The following is a 19,194-nucleotide window of genomic DNA, read 5'->3' on the forward strand; positions in this document are numbered from 1 at the left end:
GTTGTTATATATCCCCTTTTCATTTTTGATTTTGTTAATTTGGATATTCTGTCTCTGCCTTTTAGTTAGTTTGGATAAGGGTTTGTCTATCTTGTTGGTTTTCTCAACGAACCAGCTCTTTGTTTCATTGATTCTTTTTATTATTCTCTTTGTTTCTATTTTATTGATTTCAGTCCTCAGTTTAATTTTTTTCTGTCGTCTACTGCTCCTGGGTGAGTTTGCTTCCCTTTTGTTCTAGTTGCTAGTGTGAGATTTCTCTAGACTCTCTATATAGCACTCCGTGCTATGAACTTTCCTGTTTACACTGTTCCCATAGTGTCCCATAAGTTTGGGTATGTTGCACATTCATTTTCATTAAATTCTAGGGAGAATTTAATTTCTTTCTATTTCTTCCTTGACTTGTGCATTGCTTTCTAGTTCTTGTGTCAGCTCTATTCTATGGCTTAATGGGGGAAAAGAAAATCGTTATAGCTTGGTGAAGTGGCACACACCTTTAATCCCAGCACTTGGGAGGCAGAGGTGCATGGATCTCTGTGAGTTCGAGCCAGCCCACCCAGTCAACAGAGCAAGTTCCAGGACAGGTGGGCTATATGCTGAAATCTGTCTCAAAAACAGAAAAGAAAAAAAAAAGAAAGAAAGAAAAGAAAATCTTTACATTAGGAGGAATTTTTACAGTGGTAGTCTCTAATTCTCCATCACATCCATGAGCTACATGGTCCTGTTGTCTTATGGCTGCCTGCCTTGTCTTGTGATGATTCAATGGGAAGATTTCATCTGAGCCTCAGTTTCCTCATTTGTAATTGGACCCCACAGCTTCTGTCATCCACTCTTTCCTGCTACATGGAGAGTGCGGATCCAGACTCTTGACTGAGGCCTCTGGGACGTCTCAGTCTTGGTTAAGTACAGCCCAACCACAGCCATTGTGACATTCAGAAGAGAACAATTTTATTTGTCCCCAGATGGCTCCTTCTCCATGTAGTGGCTTGCTATGCACCCTTGGAGCCATGCGTGGGGTGAGAGGCCAATGCAGACAGGGGAACTGGAAAACATGCTGCCACAGCTTTCCCAGAGGGGCAGAAAATGGTCATTATTTATAATTTACAACTTTTAAGTATTCTATATTTCTTCAGCTGGGATAAAATCATGGCTTTATGTGTCTGAAGAGAATGAAAATTAGAACACTCATTAACACACATTAACAAAAGTCTACTGAAAACCATTGCTAAAAGTAATATAAGAGAATGCCGAGGTCCTCACCAACACTACATAATATGGCCCAGAACTGCACTGTACAGTACAGGACAATAAGAACCAAACTTTGTAATAATTAGAATGTCTTTAGGAAGAACTTATACCCAGCTCATTTCAATAAAGCCACGTCTTCAAACTGGAAAATTTCTAGGAACTTAAACAGAACTCTATTTCAGTTCCAATGGTATTTTCTTGGAAAACCCAATTTGCCCAAAATGCCACACAGATCATCTCACAGAAGCCCACCTGTGCAAGTCACACTCAGGGCACGGCAGACTGTGCGAAGGGACAAAGGCTAATTTCTAACCAGTGTTCTAGGGGATTCGTTAAGTCACAGCAGGCAGTGCTTGCATTCTAAGACCCATCCCTACCTGGAAAGGCATGTCATTAACTACTCCACCTCTCCTACCACATCAGTAATACTTTCTGTAGTTTTTCCCCAGAGAAGCCAAGAATTTTGGTGCATCAATGTGACAAAGAGTGCCCCATGCAGGCAGTGGAAACAACCTGATAATTTTAGGTCTTCTGTTCTGGGGCTGGTGCTGAGGGAAGGTTTGGTGGATCTGGGATTGCAGGGTCCTTGTTCAGGCAGGAAGTGAGACAACTACCTTTTCCCTATGATATGCCTGCCCCAGTTCCCAACTCAGCTAAAATATGCACTCCTCCACCCCTGGACTCTTGGGCAGGACAATGTGTGCGCTCCTATACAGACACCAAGACACAACATCCAGACATCAGAGCATCTCAGGCATAGGTCCTCGGTGAAAGGTTTTGCAAACATTAAAATAGCTCCTTCAGCAGAGCACAGTGGTGGATACCTGAAGTGCTAGCTTCTTGGGGAGTGAGGTGGGAGGATCACTGGAGGTCACAAGTTCAAGACCAGCCTGGCAGCATCTAGACAACAAGGAGCAACAAATCTTGTCTGTCTACAGCAGTTACCAGTATGTGTGGAAGAATTGTAATGCCATCGTTGCAAGATGCCAACTCTTATGTTAAAATCATGTGAGACAGCGGGTACACATGCAGAAATATGGGGGAGCTTTCTCTTCTGACTATGTTAATGTTTTCACTGTATGAAACATGATTAATAAAAACTCAGAGAGAAAAATTGGAGTTCAACCTGAAGGCCAGAAAAGCGAAACAGTCAGCCATTAGCTTTTATCTTGACCTCAGTCCAAAATGGCGATCCTGCCTCCAGGAATCTCAGAATGAGACTATGTCTGAGAACTGTCTCCTCCTGTCTTAAAATCCTCTCTAGGGTTGGGATTAAAGTCATTCACCACTGGGATTAAAGTCATGCACCGCCTGATTTCTATGGCAACTAGTGTGGCTACTGGGATTAAAAGTGTATTTCATTGCTATGTAACCCAGGCTGTCCTGGAATTTGTGACTTCAGCTTCCCACATGCTGGGATTAGGTCAACTGAGCATCTACAATGATTGGTGGTTACCCCCTGAGCCTCCTAGAAGAGACTATGGAGCTCTCAGTAGATTGCAAAGTTAATACTTAAACAAGATTGCAAAATTGGGGTAGAATTTTAATGCTTACTAAAAATTTAACATTTCTGTTTTCAAACACACACACACACACACCAACAAATACAGGATTTCTAAAACTATTAAGTTACGATGCCTAGGGAAACGAGCTTAAAGCAGGCTGAAAAGTAGTCTTTTCTCTCAGTTCTCTATAACGACAGACAAGGCATTCACACTTACACTTGAAACCTCAAGAGAGAACACCCAGGCCAGATGGTCCCTATAATTTCCCTAAGAGGGGTCCCATTTACCTTCCCCCAATACTCATAACTGGAAATCATCCCTTGACTGTAAAGCCCAGCACACCACCTGCTACGACATACTGTGAGATCATCAAGGAAGCCAAGAGGAAATTTGCAAAGAACCAAAAAGATTTCAGGAGGTAAGTTGAGGCAGCACTGTGGCTGTAATATACGATATTTTAATAAGTGATAGTAGTGATAGAAGAAATTGTCTGAACTTAATCTACTGATGAGGGGGTCTTGCTTAACACCTTATAGATTCTCAGATTAATTTTTCATGTCAAGTATCTATGTAGTGATCATGGAATCTGATGACTGTCTGGGACTAGAATGGGTAGGAAGCCTTCCTGTAGGGTACACCCCAAATGTAGGAAGACCAGGTCACTGGACAAAAAACTGGAGCATTGCCACCTTACAAGAGGACCTGGAAAGCAGCAGTGTTGTGCACCGTGGAAGCAGCATCTGGAACTGGAGTGGCAGCTGGGAAGTAATGCAGAGACCGAGACAGGGCGAACTCTTGGAAAATGTTCTCTCAGGGAACATTTTCTGCTTGTGCTTGATCTGAGTGATTGCTCCTGGGCAGTCATGACACTTTTATGTACTAAAGAGCTAGAAATGGGCTATGCAAGAATGCCCAGGAAGTTTTACAAGAAAAATCTGGCATGATCCACTTCATGATGTCAAGGCAACTATCTAAAGACTGTTGCCTCTGGGGGAAAAGAAGGACCAGACCCAGCCTTGGGAATTCAGGGAGATGAAGGAGCAGCCAGTGTAGTCCTACCCAGTATGTAAGACACAGTCTGTGCTCCTCTCCCTATGTGTCCCCTTTCTCCACCCTCCCCAGCACCCCCACATATTGGGAAAGGGGCTAGCAAGCTCTGATAGATGAGGGGTTGTCACAGTCACACCAGGTGTGAAGCACTGCATCACGGGTCTCTAAAAGGGAATGTGGGGAGGTTAGCACACCATTCAGTCCCTGGGAACAAAGGGCTTGTCGCTGCACTGCTCCCCGTGTAGGACTGGCTGCTTTTCTTTTAAATATTAACTCTAAATGCTGATGGAGTTTTATTTATATTTTACAGAGCCAAGCAAAGAATCAGAGAAGATATTAAGGCCCTGAAAGAGCAACAGGAAAAAATTGAGAAAGAGCTTGACCGGTTTGTCTCATACTAAACTCTGTAGGACTTAAGTCACTTTTTTTTTAATTTTTTTTCTCATTTTTTAAATTCTTTTTTAATTAAAATTTCCAACTGCTCCCCGTTTCCCATTTCCCTCACCCTCCTCCCACATATTGCCCCTCCCCCCGCTCCCCTCCCCCTATCCCCACTCCACTTCTCCTCCCCCTAGTCCATTCCCCCTCCCTCTCGATACTGAAGAGCAGTCCAAATTCCCTGCCCTACAGGAAGACCAAGGTCCTCCCACTTCTATCTAGGTCCAGGAAGGTGAGCATCCAAACAGGCTAAGCTCCCACAAAGCCAGTTCATGTATTAGGATCGAAACCTAGTGCCATTGTCCTTGGCTTCTCATCAGCCTTCATTGTCCGCCATGTTCAGAGAGTCCAGTTTCTACCCATGCTTATTCAGTCCCAGTCCAGCTGGCCTTGGAGAGCTCCCAATAGATCAGTTCCACTGTCACAGTGGGTGGGTGCACGCCTCGTGGTCCTGATTTCCTTGCTCATGTTCTCCCTCCTTCTGCTCCTCATTTGGACCTTAAGAGCTCAGACCGTTGCTCCAAATTGGGTCTCTGTCTCTCTCTCGATCCATCGCCAGATGAAAGTTCCCGTGCCATTCTCCTTGGCCTCTCGTCAGCTCTCATTGTCCGCCACATTCAGAGAGTCCGGTTTTATCCCATGTTTTTTCATTAGCAGTCCAGCTGGCCTTGGTGAGCTCCCAATAGATCGGCCCCTTAAGTCACTTTTAATTGACAAACAAATTCACAGAAAAACCACAGTGGTTCTGTCATGTAAACATATATTAAATATCCAAAAAGAATTATATCCTACTTAACAGTCCATCAACAGAGTGGTTCTCAACCTTCCTGATGTCACAACCCTTTAATACAGTTCCCTATGTTATGGTTACCAACACATTATTTTCATTGCTTTTTCATAACTGTAATTTTGCTACTGTTATAGATCATAATGTAAATATCTGTGTTTTCCAATGGTCTTAGGCAACCTGGGGGTTGAGATGCAGGGGGTGAGAACCATGGGTCTAAAAACAACCACTAACTCGTTTACTTTTTTAAAAAAATCACCTTCTGCCAACTTAATTTATTTCTAAACATTATGATTATCTATTTTTACTCCAGCCATAGCACTTAGCCTATAACTATGTCCTGCCTGGGAAAGACATGAGCTAGAAAACAGCCCTTCCATTAGCCTCTCTGGGGCTACAGTCCCGGGTCACTTCTATCCCTGCTACTTCTGCTACACATGTAAACATGTTTCCCCAATAGAGCAGGGATAATTTGGCTGATTTAACTCGTTTTACAAATTGGAGTATAAAATGGGAAGTACAGAGAATTGAGATGGACTGACTGATTTCCTCTACTTAGACGATGCAGCCCTTTAAGCCCTCTGAGAGCCTGAAGAGTCTCTATAAATGTTCTGCCTTCCCAGTCATCAGAGAAAGTCCAACAACCCATCACCTAAAAATCTTATCCCCCAGACCAAAAAAAAAAAGAAAAAAAAAACTATCATCTACCATTCCCATTTGAAACCCATGAATTAGGACATCAAATTCCCAGGGACTCAAGTTAGAGTCCTCAGGAACAGAGTCCTGTGGGAATTGGGAAGCTCAGAACATGGAATGGTTTTCAGGGTGGATCCAAATCTGCATTCAAAGAAACGTGCATCAGGCAAGGAGAACGGGGAGGTGGAATGTTCTTGTGGCTAGACAATCCACGCACCACTCACAGGAACAGGCTCACCGTGTTACCCTGCACAGATAGTCATGCAAAATGAGACTCATGAAGAGGAAACACGATCAGAAAACAGCAACTAGACAGTGAGGGTAGTCAAAAAACTCTGTGAACATACAAAACTCTTGAACTGTATGTTGTAAAATGTGACTTATATCCCAATAATACCAGGAGGCATAGATGGGTAGATTTTAACAAAATGAAGTACAACTGAGTCTAAGATTAACACACAAGTCAAGGGGTGCACAAAAGAAAAGGCGTCAGGAGTTGGGGACTCCTGGTGTCTGCTGCATCAACTGTCATATTTCAGTTGAGTAGTTGCTGCCTAAAATGCTGAAAGATCCTTGGGATTCTCTTCTTCAAGAAGCTTGGCCCACTACACACCCTTGCACAAATGTGCCTTGCCCATCACCTCGTCTTCCCCTACACCACTGTGGAAAGTCCTCCCCCCACCCCCCGTTGCCCACGATCTGGTCAGTGGAGGCGGTTAGGGTAACACTGTATGATGTGTCTAGCTGAAGGGGACAGGCATCCACTGAGTAGAGAGTCACAAGGTGGTAGGAACTAAGGCCTGAAGGAAATGCTTGGATTAAACATCATCCGCTCTCTATCCTTCTGTGTCGGGTACCGACAGCAAACATTGCCTAGCTGAGCCAGTTTCCTCGTGGAGAAAAAGGATAAAAGTTACCCCTGCTTGCTACAGCGGTACTGAGGTAGCTGCATTAATACATAAAAGGGCCAGCAAGAGCAGAGTATGTTCTTTGCGAATACTGGCTGGGAGATGCGCACGGACAGTCCGTTTGCTCAGGTGTTTTGCTTTATTCCATTAGGCTCCAGGCAAAGGCTTCCAAAAGCATCCAAGAAGTCAAAACAGATTTTGAGAATTTTCTACATAAAATGGTATGTTTCCCTCCTGGAAATAATTGAGAGTTCTCTCCACAGCTTCTTGCCTCCAGACCTCACAATGTTTCATAAGTGGTGCACGGTTACACCCAGGCTGCCGTGGCAGAAGCAGGGCATTCTTATCACCGGCTGTCCACTCCAACAGGGAGACAACCCATTCCAAAGTACACTGACAACCTCATGCCCGTTGTCCTCATTGCTTGCTTCTAAAGCAGTCCCTGGGACAGTTTCTGTAACTGGACCCTGGAAAGTGCATTTGGGTAGAAAGGAGAGGAAATTATTGGTGCTTAAAGTTGTGCTTTATTAATAATTCAGCAAAGCTGTATGAGGCCATCAGCTATGTGGAAAGAATGCCTCCTGCCCTCAACCCATCGAAACACAAGGGAGACCATGACAGGACTCCAGACAGAGCTCAGATGTGACAAGAAAAGAAAGGCATGGAGAGTTCCTGTCCGTTTCCCTGGGCCCTTCCTTTTCCGCTCCTCTGAGGCTTTGAGTACTGGTAGGGCTGAAGGATCTTACTTTCCAGACGTAGCCGGGCGGTGGTGGCGCACGCCTTTAATCCCAGCACTTGGGAGGCAGAGGCAGGCGGATCTCTGTGAGTTCGAGACCAGCCTGGTCTACAAAGGGAGTTCCAGGACAGGCTCCAAAGCTACAGAGAAACTCTGTCTCGAAAAACCAAAAAAAAAAACCTAAGCAAACCAAAGGGCAAGACGTGTAGGTGCCAGCATGCAGGAAGCTAGCAGGCTGGACTCTGAGACCAGGGATGCAGGGATCCAACATGAAAGGTTTGTTTCTCCTCTGCAGTCTAGACTCTAGAACAATCCCATTCGCTATGGGTCTAATGTCAAAACTGGGACGACGAATAATTCCTATACAGACAGGTGCTAGAAGCCATGAAACACTCAAGTGTTCGTATTAGACACACGGGGTCACTGGTTCCTACTAGTGAACAGTGCCGTGAGCACGCACCACATGTAAGAGAGCAGCAGTGCCCTGTGCAGGGCAGGGCAGACTGCAAGGGGCCGTGAAAACTAGCCCACCCTCGACACGACAACTGCCACCTCAGTCTCCTTCACTGTTACCTGCAGGAATCAAAATCTACCAGCCTCCCACCAGTACTCCAGACTCTAAAATCTCCAGATGTAGAGCCCACATTTTCAAATGCTAATGGGACAAACCAAATCCATTTGTAGACCACATGTGGCCTGTTTTCCTGATCTGACTGCTTCCGGGTCCAGCCAGTGCAGCTAACATGATTCTTCGGTGCATTTGAAGGCAAACCCAGCATTCGCCCAGAGTCTTCCACACACCTGGAGTTTTCAGGCTATACTCATGCTCTGCCAGCCTGCACCGCCTACTCACTAGCCTTCAAGTTCTAGCTAGCCTTTAGTGCCATGCACAAAGTCCAGTTCTTCATAAGCCTTGTGCTCTTGGTCCCATCCCTCTTCTTTAAGGAAGAGCTGGATAGGCCTCACAATTTCTAGAACACCAGTTGCTGAAGGTAGGTTCAAGGCAGTTCTTAACAGACAGGAAGCCAACCCTGCGTAGGATAGTTTCAATGGACTCTGTGCCTCCCCAAAAACAAAACACTGAGAACAACTCTGTCCCTGTGGAGGTGTGCACATTGAACTCTTAGAACATCCGTGTCCCCGTGGAGGTGTGCACATTGAACTCTTAGAACATCCGTGTCCCCGTGGAGGTGTGCACATTGAACTCTTAGAACATCCGTGTCCCCGTGGAGGTGTGCACATTGAACTCTTAGAACATCCGTGTCCCCGTGGAGGTGTGCACATTGAACTCTTAGAACATCCGTGTCCCCGTGGAGGTGTACACACTGAACTCTTAGAACACCCGTGTCCCTGTGGAGGTGTGCACACTGAACTCTTAGAACACCCGTGTCCCTGTGGAGGTGTGCACACTGATTATTTAGAATTACTGAACATTTTTCTCATCCTCTGAATAAGGAATCCATGGTGAAAATCATTAAATGGACTAACAGCAGTCTCACATGATTCAAGTTTTATTTTTTAAAGAATTCTAAACCAACCGCAAATTATTTGTGGGGAATACAAGCCTTATAAAATGCAGCATTATAAACAAATTTGGTTCTTAGATTACTGTGCTTAAGAAAACTCAAAATTCTTTCAACAAATTTAATACAAGGTTGCTCAGGTATTTAGAGGGAGATGCATCAGGAGTTGTTTTAGGATGGATCCTGGTTTCCTAGTGACTTGTTCTAGAGCCTGCCTAGGTCTTTTAGAAACAGGCAGATGGTGAAATCCAGTAAGTGAATGCTGGTTAATGGGCCAACATAATCATCTGAAACAAAAATTGTGGTAAGTTCAACCACGATACAACTGCTGTCTCTGTCACGGGAATATGTCAGCAAAACCCACCTTGGTCTATGCATCCTCCAATGTAACTTAGAAAGGGCTTCTAGAAGTCTGCCATTCACATGTCACCACATGACCAGACACTTCTGCCCACTCTTGATAAGTGTCCTAAGTCCTCACTCCACCGTCAATGTCAGATCACACACAGCTTTTGCAGACTCACCCACACCTACATACAGCACATCTGCCCTACACTGGGCCAGGGACACAAGCAAGCCTTGCCAGGCATCTGGAAGAGGGCTGTGAGGTATGGGTGGGGCTGCCAGCCTGGTCAGCCTCTTGGATTGGAAAGGCCTTTGAGAAATGTAGTGCGAGTGGGAAGAAAGCCAACTCAAATTTTCTTCTGAAATCTGTCCTTTGGCCCCTCCCCCAAGGTGATCGTCACCATCTTCAGACTCATAGGAATCTCACATTCAAGTATACTGTGTGTGTCTAAGAATATTTGTGTGTCCTTAACCGTACTATGTTCACAGCGTATGGAGGCTAAATTCAAGGAGGAATTTGGGGACTCGTCAGCATCACTGTCCTCAGGGTCACCACAGACGCCACAGTCACCACAGTCGTCATCGTCATCCACCGCCACGTCAGAAGGCTTCAGCTACGTGGAAGAGGGCTAAGGGAAGCCAGCAGCGATCACCGTTGAAGAACAACACATACAGTTCAGCTGTACCAATTTAATTGTAGCGGTGTTCAATTAAGAGTACATTCTGATCTTCATCTTTAAAATCTTCAAATCAATAAATATTAGTCATACCTTAAAGATCTGCCTAAGCATGCCCTGGGCTCTGATTCATAAGAAAATCCATTGAGAGAGAGAAGTGGTCAGTATGAAGCATAGCTTTCACCGTTTCTCTGGAAATGCATCTTGATAATAGAAGCCATTCTTCCTAACAAAACAGAAAAGGGGCTGATTTGCGGTGGCCCCAGGGAAATCTCGCCAGCCCCTAAATGCCCCAAATAGTTTCTCTGAGATGTTTTACATTGTTTAGGCCTCCAGGAAAACCAAAGCCCCGCCTCCAGGTTTGGTAGCGAACAAGCTGTGCTTCTCCAGGGCCAGGCTGGAGCTGTTCCTCCGGTAGTAAGCTTCATGGACGTTGGTGAGGAAGCTGGGCAGCATGTCGGCAGGCACTATGGACACCGTGCAACCTCCCCACCCTGCTCCAGTAAGTCGGGAACCTCTGGCCCCAAACTTCCTAAAACAATGAGAAGAAAAACAAAACAAAAAAACCACATTAGCACCTAAAAACAACAAGAACAATTTACTTGTAACAGAACACACCCCTTCCCAAGTTCTATGAAGACGGTATGGGGTGGTTCAGGGATTTCAAGCTTTAAGAAATACATATTGGGAACGGGGAAGATGGTTCAGAAGATAGTGTCTGCCACTCAAGCAGACACATAAAAGTTGGGTACTATAGCTCATATCTGTATCCCCAACATTCAGCATTGGCTAGAAGAGGTACAGGCAAGCAGGTGCCTGAAGCCAGCCAGCCTAGCAGAAGAATGAGCTCTATGTTTGGGAGAGGCTCTCTCAAAAAATAAGGTGGAAAAATATAATTTTAAAGGTGAAGAGTTATGAATAAAGTCAATCTTTGGCCCCTACACACACGTACACATACAAAGATGTGCACTCACATACACACAAGAAATATAAATTGGATATAATTTACAGTTTGTTTTCAGTTCTCAGAACTGAGAAACTCTTTAGGGATATCTGAAGCTACTCCTCGGTATTGAAGGTTAACAATAACTATCAACAGTGCTTACTGTACAGGTCTGGAACCACCCACTGTAGGCCTGATCCTATATAGTCATACAGTAACCACTTGAAAACATGTATAGCAAGTCTCCAGTTAATCATGAAGGGACACAAAAAGAAGGTGGGCAGTAGACATGGGTGCCATGAGGGATCAGAAAGTCACCTCAGAAGAGGGTAAACCACAATCAGCATGTCGGGTGTATGGGTCCTTCATAACTGTTTCAGCTGCTGAGACAGGGGAGGTATGCATGTGGACATGTTCCCATGTGTGCACATGTACAAGCACCTGTGGAGGCCAGAGGTCAACATCTGGTACCTCCCTCCATTGCTCTCCACTTTATTTTTAGAGACAGTCTCTCCCTGAACCTGAAGCTCATTTACCAGCAAGCCCCAGAGATCCTTCTGCCTCCACTTCAACAATGCAAAGATTGCAGGTTTGTTCCTATAACTGCCTTTTTATGTGAGCGCTGAGACTCCCAATCCAGCTCCCCCTGATTGCATCTGAGCACTGTACTGACAGAGACATCTCCAGCTGTCACTTGTGCTCAGAAGGCTTATCCACTTCACACAGCTGAGGCCTGGGCATGTAGCTCAGTGGTAGACAGCTTGCCTAACATGTATGAGATCTGGGCTCAATACCCAGCACCACAGTAGGGAGGGGACTGGTCCCCCGGAACTGACAGCCTAGGTTTGTTCTGCATAAATTTATTAACACAGAACCTGTTAGTAAACTCTAGGTTGATTGTTGGTTGGTTGGCTTAATGACCAATGGGAAATTATGTAAACCTTCCCACAAAGTGGGCGGTGCTCATAGAGGTCATACCATCTTCCCTGCACTTTCTGGAATTGAGCTAACAGGTGGACACAACTTTGGCAACAGTTGAAAAGCTCACTGAGAGGGGAAACAACTCTGAATGGCCATCTGCCAGAAATCGCTGCAGTCACCATCCATCCAAACATATTTCCAATTAACTTTTCCTAATGAAATTTGCTCCAAAAACTTCATAATTAATTTTGCCCGATACTGTCTTCCATTCCCCTTTACTTCCGGGAAAACATTAATAGAATAAATAGAGGATTACCCCCCCCCCAGGAAATCAGGACTACTACACGTCACCTACTCACTTTTCTCTCTGTGATGCCCTCCGGTGAATGCATCATCTGTTTTATTCAAATATTTTTTTCTTAAATTTGAAAAAAATAAGTGCTCACCAATCATAAAAGATTACAATCTTTTGACAGCCCTCAAATAGCAGCCTCCTAGCTGAATTAGGCCGAAATTCCTATCATCCAGGCTGAAAAGTTGATTTAATCATGAGACGCTAGAAGCTCGAAAAGGGCTTATTTATAGTTAGAGATTAAAACGAGAAACTTTGCCCTAAGTGGCCGCATCAAACACTGTTATAGCTGAAGAAGCTGGGAGACTTCTTTTTTTTTTTTTTAAATATTTATTTATTATGCATACAATATTCTGTCTGTGTGTATGTCTGCAGGTCAGAAGAGGGCAGCAGACCTCATTACAGATGGTTGTGAGCCACCATGTGGTTGCCGGGAATTGAACTCAGGTCCTTTGGAAGGGCAGGCAATGCTCTTAACCACTGAGCCATCTCTCCAGCCCCCTGGGAGACTTCTTAAAGCATCTCAGAAAGATCCTTAAACAACCACAGTCTAGATGGCAGTGTGCCACTTGGTACTCTATGAGTACAATCCACCAGCTCTGTAACTGTCTTCCATGGGCCTTTCAGGCACACTTTCTTACACTTCTGATTTGAACAATTGGAACATGGGAGGCAGAGGATAGATGGTTACAGAAAGTGTGAGCCCAACCTGCTTCAGGACAGGAATATAAAGTGAGAGCCTGTCTCAAAACATGAGAGAGAGAGAGGGGGAGGGGGGGATTTTGAAACAGTGTTGTTTCTGATCTAGCTGCAAGAGATCCTTTTTCCCAAACCATGTGTCAGTTCCCACTGAGCTGAGGCTAAGGGGAGAGACTTCTAGGCAAATTAATTTGCCTCTAAATGTTCAAACTGCTCTGTGGCCACCCTGCCTGCTGCAGAAGAGAATGGGCTAAAGTACATCAACCCAGGCTGCAAAATCATCTGAGTCAAGATTTTCATCTTTTTCTTTTTTTTTAAGACAGAAAAAAAACAAGGAGTTGGGTGGATAGGGATGTGGGAGGCCTGTGAAGATTTGGGAGAAAGGAAATAATATGATTGATATAATCAAAATATGCCATACGAAAAACTTAAATAAAAAAATAAATGCTATAATACATAGACTTCTGTCCATAGTCAACAGCATTTGTGTTTACAAGCCAGAAGCTGCTGTATCAGTAGTCATCAGTCTGCCTTGCCCAGCTACACACACACAAAACACACACACGGGGATGGAGGTAAAAAAAAGTCTTAACTGCAGCGTTTCCCAGTGGTCCTTGATGTACCCTTTGCATACACACACACACACACACACACACACACACACACACACACACACACGTCTCTGAAAACACAAGGAAGGTCTAAAGTTGGGAGACCAACAAAGGTGTTAATTAAGGAAATACTACTTAGTACACCTCACATTTGAAGTCTTGAGAAAATAGTGAAAAATTAAAAATGTATCTTCTTCACTGTAACATATCAGAGAATAAACAGGAGAATTGCATAAAATCTCACATATATCATTGTGATGAAGATGGTAGAGAAGGTATAAAAAGGACTGTCAAAGCAACAACATCGCACAGCAAAGGGTTGGGGGAAGACCCATAACTGACTGCCCGGCCTGTTACAGTCTACCCCAATGTCCTGCTTTCAGTGAACCTGGCTGATGAAAAAGTTTTGACCGAGGTGTAAGACAGAGTGCAGTGGGTGGCAGGGAACAGAGAGACCCAACTGCTGCAAACTAGAAAGAGAGAAGATAGCAAATCATGTCTTGCATTTTGATTCATTTCAAAATAAGTAAACATTTATGTTTTATGCAAATAGGTGTGAATTGTTTGAGGGACCTGGGATGTAGAGGCAGTTCATTTCATACCCATCTCTGCCCAGGACAAGCACGGCTCTAGTTTTTTGGTAGGTTGTAATGCATGCAGCTGGACTTCCGTTTTAAAACACAGATATTGCACTGGATAAATACAAGCAATGTGCAGTGTCTCCACTGCAGAGTCCCAGCTTCTTCTCTTTGGGAACTGGAGGCAAGAATATCAGAAAAATGAACCTTGCAGCATAATTTCCATAAGTTTTATAGCTCGATTACAGATAAAACTTTAGATTGCTTTGGAGTCAAGAGTTGCAGTCTTCCCATGCTGCTGAAGTAAGAAGGAAGGAGAAAACATATCTAGAGATGTGTTTCAGAATGTGGGGCACCAAAGGCCACTGAGAAGCAGGGCTTTTGTTTGAGCAAATAGAGTATATCGTATACCAGTGTTCCTATAGTTCCTTCCCAGGGGGAAATTAAGCAGAATCCACCCTCCTCCGAAGGTCCCAACAACAAACAGGTGTGGTAGGCAATCAGTGAGTTTATTGGGCTTCATTGTATAGCACAGGTAAGGGATTACTTACCGGGTGTATGTGTTCTTTGTTCCCCAAAAGGCTACACCTAGAAAAGCTTTCTCAGCAAGGATGGGGGCTTCCCCTTTGCCACGTGGAAAGCTGCCCTCCTCTACACTTCCGGCTTTTATAATCTAGCCCTTCCCCGAGGTCAACTGCAATTTAGGGCAGGGTTGGATGTGGCTGGATATGCAGGTGAGGGTTTGTGGCCTTCCCATACCCTCCATGCAGGGTGTAAACAGACAAACCCAACTAAAATGACCTTGCAAACTGTCACAGCTTAGTGACTCAAATGGCTGTCACCCGCCTTGGAGAATGGTAACTCACAACACCCTGGAACTGAAGACATTTGCCCAAGGCGATGTGAGTCCACCATGACAGGTAGAGTGGTACTCTCCTCCATGGCAGGGCATGCAGGTCAGCTCATGGCTCAGTGAGAAACCACACATGACTTTGACTTGGTAAAGAGGGGCTCAGGAAGCTGAGCAGACCAGCTGTGGGATCCTGGCTGAGAAAAGACTCCTGAGGAGAGTCAAGCTAAGGCATGTCTGCATCCGTTCTCATTCCAAAACCCGCCGTTTGTCTTCTTCAATAGCTTGGGCAATAGCAGCAATAATATTCTGAGGAATCTGCTCTAAGTTCAACAAGTGACCAAGAAGAAACAAAAAGCATTAGTCTTTTTTTTCCCTAAATAAAGCTAAGGAATTGTAACAAACGAGCTGCCCCACATGTAACCGACTTGGCTTCAAAACTGTTCTGTGTTCCTCAGGAAATTCTACTTTAAATTTAAATTTACGGTTCATTCATTTAATATAGACATTTTATAATTGGGCAAAGATTGCCTTCTTCCTTCATTATTTCATCTCATCTAATTAAAATTCTAACACTAATTTAATTTAAAAAAAAACAACCTAACTACATAAGTGTAATTTCCTTCTGGTATTTTCTGTTTTCTGTTTTGACAGGGTCTCATCCTGCAGCTTCCAGCTGGACAAGAGCTCCTATGTAGCTACAGCTGCCCTTAAGCTCCCAGCAGTTCCCATGCCCTGACCTCCCTCTCAGCTCTTGGTCCTTCCTTTGTGCTCTAAACTGACTTTTCTCTTGATGAGTAGGAAAGAAGAAGAAAAGGAAGAACAAACATTAGCATTGTCTCTGTCTTTTCCCTCTGTTCCCCTGGGATCATGGACGCGTTTCTGGTGTGTCCTACTGACTGACGACTAAGCACCACCTTGGAAATGCAGTCTGCCTCAGGTCACATAAACCTCCATTGGGTGGGGGTCTGAGGGATTCCCTCACTCAACTTTTCATGAAAATAATTTTCAAAAACTTTTCCCAAACATAGAAAACTTTTTAAAGTACTACAAGGTAGTCAAGGGTGAGGGTGGCAAATGTCACTGTAATACTCCCTGAACCCATTTCTGTTTCCCTCTTCCGTCATCTTGTCTCCCAAGGACCAGCAGCAGGCGGCCAGATCTCCCGGTGGTACCTTTGCTCCCAGCCTCCCAGGCTCCCGGGCTCCATGTCCACGCTCTTCTGCTCCCTACCTCCCCCGGGTTTGGTTTGGTTTTGGTTTTTTCCATCCTTTACCTCCCTTACTCCTAATATCTCTGGCAGTCTTGAGCCCCTTTCCTGCATTAGCACTTCCCAAACACCCATATAAAGACAGCTCCTTGGCTTCCGTGTGAGGTTCAGGATGACTTTGGGTAAGGAAGGTGGCACTAGCAATGGAACCTGCTCCCCTGTGACCATGGTGCCAGGGTCCTGACATGGGAGTGTGGCACTACTAGGACATTTGCAGGACATGACTACGGTCACGTAACAGCGGGGAGAATAGTCATTACATAAGGGGTCTACGGACCCAACTACTTAGGCCAACATTTTCATTATTCTGGAAGATAACATCTCAACCTGGGAAACAGAAGGATATGATCATGGAATAAACCAAAATTCATCTGAGCCCAGACCTGGAGATATATAACCATAATCCTGCACCTGGGAGGCTGAGAGAACAGTCATGAATTTAAGGCCAGCCCTTACACCATCTCAAAAAGAAACAATGCAAGGAAAAAGAACTTGGTATATAGCAATAGGCTTTATAAACAAAAACAACCCTGGGATGGGGGCAGTGTATGGCAGAGTAAAGGATCCTGAATCCAAGCCTGAGCACCACCATGTAAAAGAGGGCAAAGTTCCTTAATCTGGACAGCTAAATATTTTAGTTAAATATTTTGCTCAGAAAACTAATGCGCCAGATGTAGAGTCTAGTCAGAAACATCTCACCACCAGTAAGCCCTCCCTAATGGGTGAAGGGATGCCCAGCTGTTAAGACAGTTTGCTGTTCTCCAGAGGACCCAGGTTCAGGTCCCAGCATCTGTGCTCATAACTGCCTGTAACTCCAGCTCCAGGAGATTTGACACCCTCTTCTGGTCTCTGTGGGCAAATAAACTCATGTATCGCATACAGATACCCCCTCTCTCTCTCTTTCTCTTTCTCTCTCTCTCTCTCTCTAAATATTTTTAAAGAGTTTTCTAAAACAAAATTTATAATTAAATAAGTTATATTTCCAAAGTCATGTAAGACATACTCTTAAAATCTCTCCCTAGAACCACATAGGATTCCTGCAGAGATGGTCACTGGACAGCACATGACCATTCAAGGTCAGGACTGTGAATGAGAAGCAGAGCTCAGCCTCAGCCTCCACTGTCCACCCTGCCTCCTAACACATGCCCCACCCTGCCCCACCAGGCTAACCTGCCTCCTAACACATGCCCCACCCTGCCCCACCAGACTAACCCACTCCTGACACACACGGCACCCTGCCCTACCCGCCTCCTAACACATGTCCCACCCTGCCCCACCCACCTCCTAACACATGCCCACCCTGCCCACCAGGCTAACCCACCTCCTAACACATGCACCACCCTGCCCCACCAGGTTAACCCGCCTCCTAACACACGCCCCACCCTGCCCCACCAGGCTGTGCCCCATGTTAAAATGCTAGAGGCCATGACAACAAGGCTTCTCACTGGAGAGCTTCAGACAAAGGAAAGAAAGCATGAACATGGCCCAGGGCTGGGTGTAATCCATCTCAGCACAATCCTCAGGGAGGGCAGCAGACATGAGAGCCAGACTCTCCCACCAACTTTCTGTGGGAAGCTGTTCAACTTTCTAGACCCATTGCTTCTCCTGTCTTTCTTGCGCTAATGCCCATGGCACTATGAGGTAATTCTGATTTAGAGTTGTAAAAAATAGCTGTCCCCCCCTAAAAAAAAAAAAAAGACAACTAATTTTAGAAAAAAAAAGCATTTTCTCACTCAAAAAAACCCAGAAGTCCTCTTGATTCCTCTCTTCCTCCCACACGCCAATGGTCTAGAACCTTCCTTCACAAATACCTGGCACTGAATCACTTATTACATGTTGTTCTTTTCTCTTCCGGAAGTCAGAATCCTTCCCACAGCTAACGGGGTCCATGCAGTGTGACTCCTTCTCACAGCTAACGGGGTCCATGCAGTGTGACTCCTTCTCACAGCTAACGGGGTCCATGCAGTGTGGCATGTCCATGACCTCTTTGACTTCACTGTTGCTCCCTCCTTCCTTCCCTGCTGTGTCTGGTATACAACAGCCTGTCTTCCTGTTGATCCTTCGAGTCTCTAGCCAAGCGTCGCTCTCTTAGGGAGTCTTCTCCAATCACTGCATATAAAGGCTACCCCAGCAGTCACTACCCCTTCCAGCTCTGTCCACGACATTGATCACTAGCAACCAAGGTATTTTCCAATTATCACTGATCCCTCTGCCCACAGAAACATAAGCCAGTGCTGGTGACCATCCTAGGAGAAGAAAGCACACTGGAGAATTCCAGAAGGCTAGCAGATCTCCATATTGTTTCTGGGAGGATTCAACCTTCCCACCGGCTTCCAAGCCAAGATACTTCTTCCTCATTTCTGCATAAATCATTCCACTTCCTCTTATACCCACAACTGAACATCATTTGTCTCTTCCACTTACTGGGCTCCGAATACTTTTTTTTTTTAAGAGCATTTAAAGTAAAATGAGCTCTGGAAGGGACCTTGGCAATTAGTGAGCAAAGGCTGACGACAACAGGAAGTGCCTCAGCTGCGCTGTGTGCCGGCTTCTGGATGGGATAGGCAGGTTCCACATGCCATCTGTGATCCACTGGAGCTGTTTGGCTCGAACTCTCTGGCTGGGTGTGGCATGAGCCACGCAAGCCACAGGCGCCAAGTGACTAATTACATTTCCATTGCTAGTTGCGTACAGGACTGTGTCATCTTGTCAGAGGGAGCTAACGCAAGTCACCTGATTCCCCTCCAATTTCCCTTTCAGTTGGCCAAGGTCAGCGTGGGACCTCCCTGGAAAGGGCACCCTATTATCCCCATTCTTGCACAACGACCGCAGCGAGGTCTGGAGGTTCTGTGAAAGAGACTCTCTCTTCACACTTGGGTCACAGCCGAGTTTATAAACTGGCCTTTCTTTGGTCTTTGTTTCCACTAACTGCCCAAAATAAATATGGCAGCCCAGGAGATGGGGCTTTCCAAGTGATTCTTCCAGCCCACCTCCCTCAGTGGAACTCTCAAGACCTTTTTTCTGACTCTCTCTTCTGGACAGAACTAACTCCATTAGGTT

The 19,194-nt window shown here is 45.2% G+C and overlaps 1 protein-coding gene and 1 long non-coding RNA gene across 4 annotated transcripts in view; one reads left to right on the forward strand and one right to left on the reverse strand.

Annotated features, from left to right (window-relative positions):
* The first annotated feature begins 3,112 nt into the window (after positions 1-3,112).
* LOC130881177 (uncharacterized) lies at positions 3,113-6,825 on the forward strand. The gene is made up of 3 exons (XR_009057710.1): positions 3,113-3,168; positions 4,111-4,185; positions 6,781-6,825. It is a non-coding gene; the product is annotated as an uncharacterized LOC130881177 (long non-coding RNA).
* Positions 6,826-8,867: 2,042 nt separating this feature from the next.
* The window catches only part of Galk2 (galactokinase 2), a 116,532-nt gene continuing 106,205 nt past the window's right edge, over positions 8,868-19,194 (reverse strand). For 2 of the 3 annotated variants that reach the window (XM_057780530.1, XM_057780528.1), the window contains exon 10: positions 8,868-10,442. In XM_057780530.1, the coding sequence (XP_057636513.1) occupies positions 10,235-10,442 (208 nt within the window). In that variant the 3' untranslated portion in view covers positions 8,868-10,234. The remainder of the gene's footprint in view (positions 10,443-19,194) is intronic. The other variant, XM_057780529.1, reaches the window with a different exon arrangement.

This window comes from Chionomys nivalis, chromosome 9 (genome assembly GCF_950005125.1).
Source record: "Chionomys nivalis chromosome 9, mChiNiv1.1, whole genome shotgun sequence".
NCBI classification, from domain to species: domain Eukaryota; kingdom Metazoa; phylum Chordata; class Mammalia; order Rodentia; family Cricetidae; genus Chionomys; species Chionomys nivalis.